Raw genomic sequence first — 4,874 nt, 5'->3', positions numbered from 1 at the left:
AAAATACATTGAAAAAATGTAAGTAAAGGATTCGGAAAGTTTCGTGTAATTTTTGAAATATTTTTACAAAAATTTAAAACAAAAAATTTATTTTAAAAATTGACCAAAATTTGATGTTTATTTGTTTATTTGTTTATTTTATAAATATAAGAATAGATAGATTTATTTAAGCATTACCTTTTTTACCGATAATTGTTGTTGTTGTTGTTGTTGTTGTTGTTGTTGATTAGTATCTGAGGTAGAAGCTATTTGAGGTGAAATAATTTTAATTTCTTCATCTTCTTTTTGTTTATTTAAATTTGAAAGAATTGCTAAATAGGGACGAGGTGGTTTAGGAGGTGGTATATCGGTATATGCTGGTAGATTGACAATTTGCGCCGGAACATTTGATAAACGTCGTGTCATTGTTTCATCTCTATCACCTAAAATTTTCCTTTCATTTTTTATTAAACAATTATATGAATTGATAAATTTCCTAAAATAACATTTCTACAAATATTTACATCAATTAGATTTTCATATTGCATATCATTAAAGCAAATTTGAATTTGCATATTGAAAGATGAACCATCTTTTTTAATTTTATCAATTAATTAGAATCGTTAAATCAGATATTATCATTTATCGCAGTATTAAAGCTAACTAATACTATTCTAATTAATTAACTAATTAATTAATATTGTCGCATTGGATAAATCCCTAAATTAAATGATAAAATTTAATCATTTAAAATTATACCAAGATATATTCCTTGAGCTGAAGAAGATGGTTGTGCTTTCTTGGTGATCGCAATAAACGGAAAATGTGTACGACGTTGTTTTACCGGAGCACAGAAACATAATACTTCCGGTTGCCGATACTGTAACATTGTACAAATTAGTTGATTTAATTGCTAACTAATTAATTAATTAATTAATGCGCATAATAAAAATAAGTATCCAATCTAATCTGAAATAAAAATGCTCATTACTATTTTTTGTCAAAATAATTATTTTCTGATAAAAAAATTATTAATATATTTTAAACGAAAAAAAAACCAAATGATTTCCACCTGTCGGAGTGATTGCCAAATTTTTATGCCACTTTCTAGACGAAAATTTGTTGTTAAATCGTTTTCATTGATCACATTTAATAATGGAGTAATCATATACACGAATAATTGTATACTGCTAATAGAAAATGCATATTGTCGTATGGCTTGTGCAGGAAAATCTGTTGATCCAATTAAACTCTAAAATTAAATTAATTTTGTAATTGAAATAAAAAAAGAGAATAAAGTGTTTCGTCGCTTTTTTTTCTTTTAAATATAAATTTAAAAATAATATTTTACAAATGATAATATGTTGTTATTGTTTTTGAAGAAATTGAAAAGATAATGTGATAAATTAATTTGCATACGATGCTAATGAATTGAGTCCTCCTTTGATAAGAGTAATTAATTTAAATAAAATTTGTTTAAAATTTTGCAATATTTCAATTTTTTGGTGAGATTTTTAGCATTTTGATGAAATATTTAAGAAGATAAAAAAGTGAACAGATAACATGCTTATCCGAGAAAAAAACAAATGATAAGTAAATTTGTTGAATGATAAGTTAATTTCATTTCAAAGTTAATGAATCTTGCTTTAAATTTCAATTTATTAAGACTTATTTATGCATATTGTATCAGTAAAATATAAAGTTTTGTTATTAGAGATTAATTAAGTTTAAAATTAATTAGAATCATTTTTTTTTTGTCAATCTTTGGTAAGTTTACTGCAAAATTATTCATTTTTGTAAGAAGAATTCTAAGGTATTGAATTAGGAAAACCTTTTATGATTTATCTTTTATAATTTCATTTTAATCATATATGACATAATTGAATGACACAATGAATGACACATAATTGAATGTTTAATGACATATTATATATGACATAATTTCGCAGTCATTTCTTGGTAAATTTAAAAAAAAATAAAAAATGATACTAATTCTTTTTTGTTGCCAAAAATATTAATTAAACATTATTTCATTTTTATAACTTATTTTATCCGATAAATTTAATGAATTAATAAATTAATTAATCAATTAATCTGAAAATATTTTGTAATTCATTTCAAAGCAATTTTCAGTACGAAGTTAATTCAATCTATTTTTTTTTATAAAAGAGAAAACTTTTACGCACTAATTGTTTTTCACCTGCAATTAATAATATTAATTCATCTAGCAGCTAAAAAAAAAATCACATTACTTAATTATTTAATTTTAATGATTTCAAATTCATAAAACATCTCATCCTTGCATAAATAAAAAATGAGATGGTTGATTAAGCATCACTTTTTTTTCTTTTTTTTTTAAAGCGTAAATTATAAATAACAAATATATTTATGATGTGAATATGTTTTTCATACTAAAATGTAAATTTATTCACTCTCGTTTTTTTTTTATTTTTTTCCCTTTTGCATATTTCATACTAAAATTTGCCTCACAATTATGTCGTAGAAAAAATTTGAATTTTAAAGTATTTTTGAGAGAATAAATTGAAATTTCGTACAAAATCTTATTCCAGAAAAAAAATTTTTGAGAAATTAAATTTGAATTTCTTTTGCCATTTTTTTAAAAACATCAAAAAAAGTTTTTTCACAATAATACATTCATTAAAAGATAAGAAGTTATAAAAATTGTAAATAAAAAAAAGACAATTTAACAGATTTCACCTTTATTAAAAAATTTTATAAAATTATTTTTAAAGTCTTTGAAGGAAAAAACGAAACTTCGTTTTATCAATTTGCAACAGTTTGACGATTAATTAGAATCGATTAATTAAATTCTTTTGAATTTGACATACTGTATATAAATTTTGAAAATAATTCCAAGCATGAGAATGCCGATGTTTCATAAATAGTTTCATTGTATCATTTGAATATCTATTTATAATACATTTACTGGATTTCAATAATTTCCAATCCATTATTTCATTTTAAATTCATTTCAATTCAAATACTAAATTAAGAGATTGGACAAAAAATTATCATAGGAAAAAAGATATTAAAGAATACAATTGTATTCAAGAATTCTTTTGTGTAAAATTGCTAATTTATGAAATTCTTTTACAATTTGAAAATGAATTAATCGATTATCTGATAAGCCTATAAAACTTTAGTATTGGAATTATTTGAAGGAAAATATTTTTTCCCATTCCAATTTCAACTAATCATACAAATATCATGCTATAATTGCTTCCCTATTGGAATGTGATTTGTCGTTTTTTTCAATTAATTCAACTAACTATTTTTTTTTAATCAAACAATAGCACAGAGAATTAATTATCTATTTCTATTAGAAAGATTTAATTTTTTTTTTTTGTAATTTGAAAATTTTTAGTTATAGCTAATTCTAAAGTTATTACTTATCATAAGAAAGTTTTTAATCGATTATACGCCTAAAATTATAAAAAAATTTAAAAAGAAAAAAAAAGAAAAAATTATGGTTAAGAAAAAAAAAGAATTAAGCTATTTAGCTTTTTTCTCTTTTTTTTTTTTAATTAAAAGAATTTGCATAGTTGCAAGAATATTAATAAATTAACAAATTAATATGCAAATAAAACAATATATATAGCTTATTTATTTCACAATTTACACAAATTATGATAGTTATTTGTAACTTTTAAATAGTAAATTTTTCGAAAATTATGATAATTAAATGACAAAGAAAAAGTTGAAAGGTCACAAAATTATCATTTACCTTTCCACTTTCACTATCACAACATTCATTAGCTGAATCAAGAAGAAGCCAATGCAATATATATAACATTTTAACCAATGATCCACTCATTGGTAAATCATTTCGATTAATTGCTTCAGATAATAACGATGCACAACACTAAATTTTAAATGAAATTTAATAAATTATCATTTTTTCTTTTAATTATTAATATAAAATCAATATTTATACAAATAATTATAATCAATTAACACGTAAGTTACGCTTAAATTATTATATTTTAGTATGTGACATTTTTATTTTTAATTTTAAATTATACATTACTTTAAGTAAGTGTAAAGAAGTTTATTTACTTTTTTTCTTTTTTTTCTTACTTATTTACAAAACATTATTTGTACTTACCTGTACAATATGTGGAAATGTTGCACGTACAAAATGCCAACGTGAAATGGAATTAATAGCATCAGAAAGTGATGGACTAAGTCCATGAAGTATATTTTGTACAACAACTCGTTCAAATGTCTACAAATTAAATGATTAATTTAATAACTTATTCAAATTGATAACTTATCATTTATCATCAATTGCTACAAATTGCTATCATTTATTAATTCAATATTTATTAATAATTTAATAATTTATTTCAATTTAAATATTTAAAAAAAAAAAAGAAAAGTTAAAGCTATATTTTGATGTATATAAAATGGTTGCAAAAGATTTCCCATGTGTATAATCGCTTTTTTAATTTCAAATCTATTCCATCACATTTTTAAAATTTCCTATCTCTTTTTACAATCCTGATTAATGAACTTTCTTCATTTTAGTCTAATCAGATGTCTCTTGTCTTTTTAGGAAATAAAATGTCACAAACAACAACAACAACAATAGCAATAATAACATTTGAATCAATTTTTGAACCATTTAAAACACTTACAACACATGATGCTTCATGAAGTTTACCAATTTTTGCACCCAAAAATGGGCTGAAATTTTGAAAATTTAATTTAAATAAATGGATAAAAAATGTAAAATTAGAAAATTATATTAAATTTAATAATATATATATATATCTTTATGTTAGTTAAAATTTTAAATCATAACATTTTTCATATACTTTCTCTCTCTTTCTTCCTCTCTCTCTTTCTCTCTCTCTCTCTCTCATTGATTCATT

The 4,874-nt window shown here is 21.7% G+C and overlaps 2 protein-coding genes across 2 annotated transcripts in view; both read right to left on the bottom strand.

Moving 5' to 3' along the window:
- LOAG_18891 (hypothetical protein) overlaps positions 1 to 868 on the bottom strand; it is a gene marked incomplete at both ends in the record, with an annotated part of 7,790 nt that extends 6,922 nt beyond the window's left edge. Inside the window, 2 exons of the mRNA XM_020451551.1 lie at positions 178 to 422; positions 739 to 868. Coding sequence (XP_020304654.1) covers positions 178 to 422; positions 739 to 868 — 375 coding nt within the window. The remainder of the gene's footprint in view (positions 1 to 177; positions 423 to 738) is intronic.
- A 2,524-nt stretch (positions 869 to 3,392) lies between these two features.
- Positions 3,393 to 4,874, bottom strand: part of LOAG_18890 (hypothetical protein) — a gene marked incomplete at both ends in the record, with an annotated part of 1,759 nt that continues 277 nt past the window's right edge. The window contains 4 exons of the mRNA XM_020451550.1: positions 3,393 to 3,422; positions 3,725 to 3,862; positions 4,106 to 4,225; positions 4,638 to 4,686. Of these exons, the coding sequence (XP_020304653.1) occupies positions 3,393 to 3,422; positions 3,725 to 3,862; positions 4,106 to 4,225; positions 4,638 to 4,686 (337 nt within the window). The remainder of the gene's footprint in view (positions 3,423 to 3,724; positions 3,863 to 4,105; positions 4,226 to 4,637; positions 4,687 to 4,874) is intronic.

This window comes from Loa loa, assembly GCF_000183805.2.
Source record: "Loa loa unplaced genomic scaffold supercont3.645, whole genome shotgun sequence".
NCBI lineage: Eukaryota > Metazoa > Nematoda > Chromadorea > Rhabditida > Onchocercidae > Loa > Loa loa.
The sequence above is the reverse complement of the archived record's forward strand: the minus strand, read 5'-3'. Positions and strand labels throughout refer to the sequence as shown.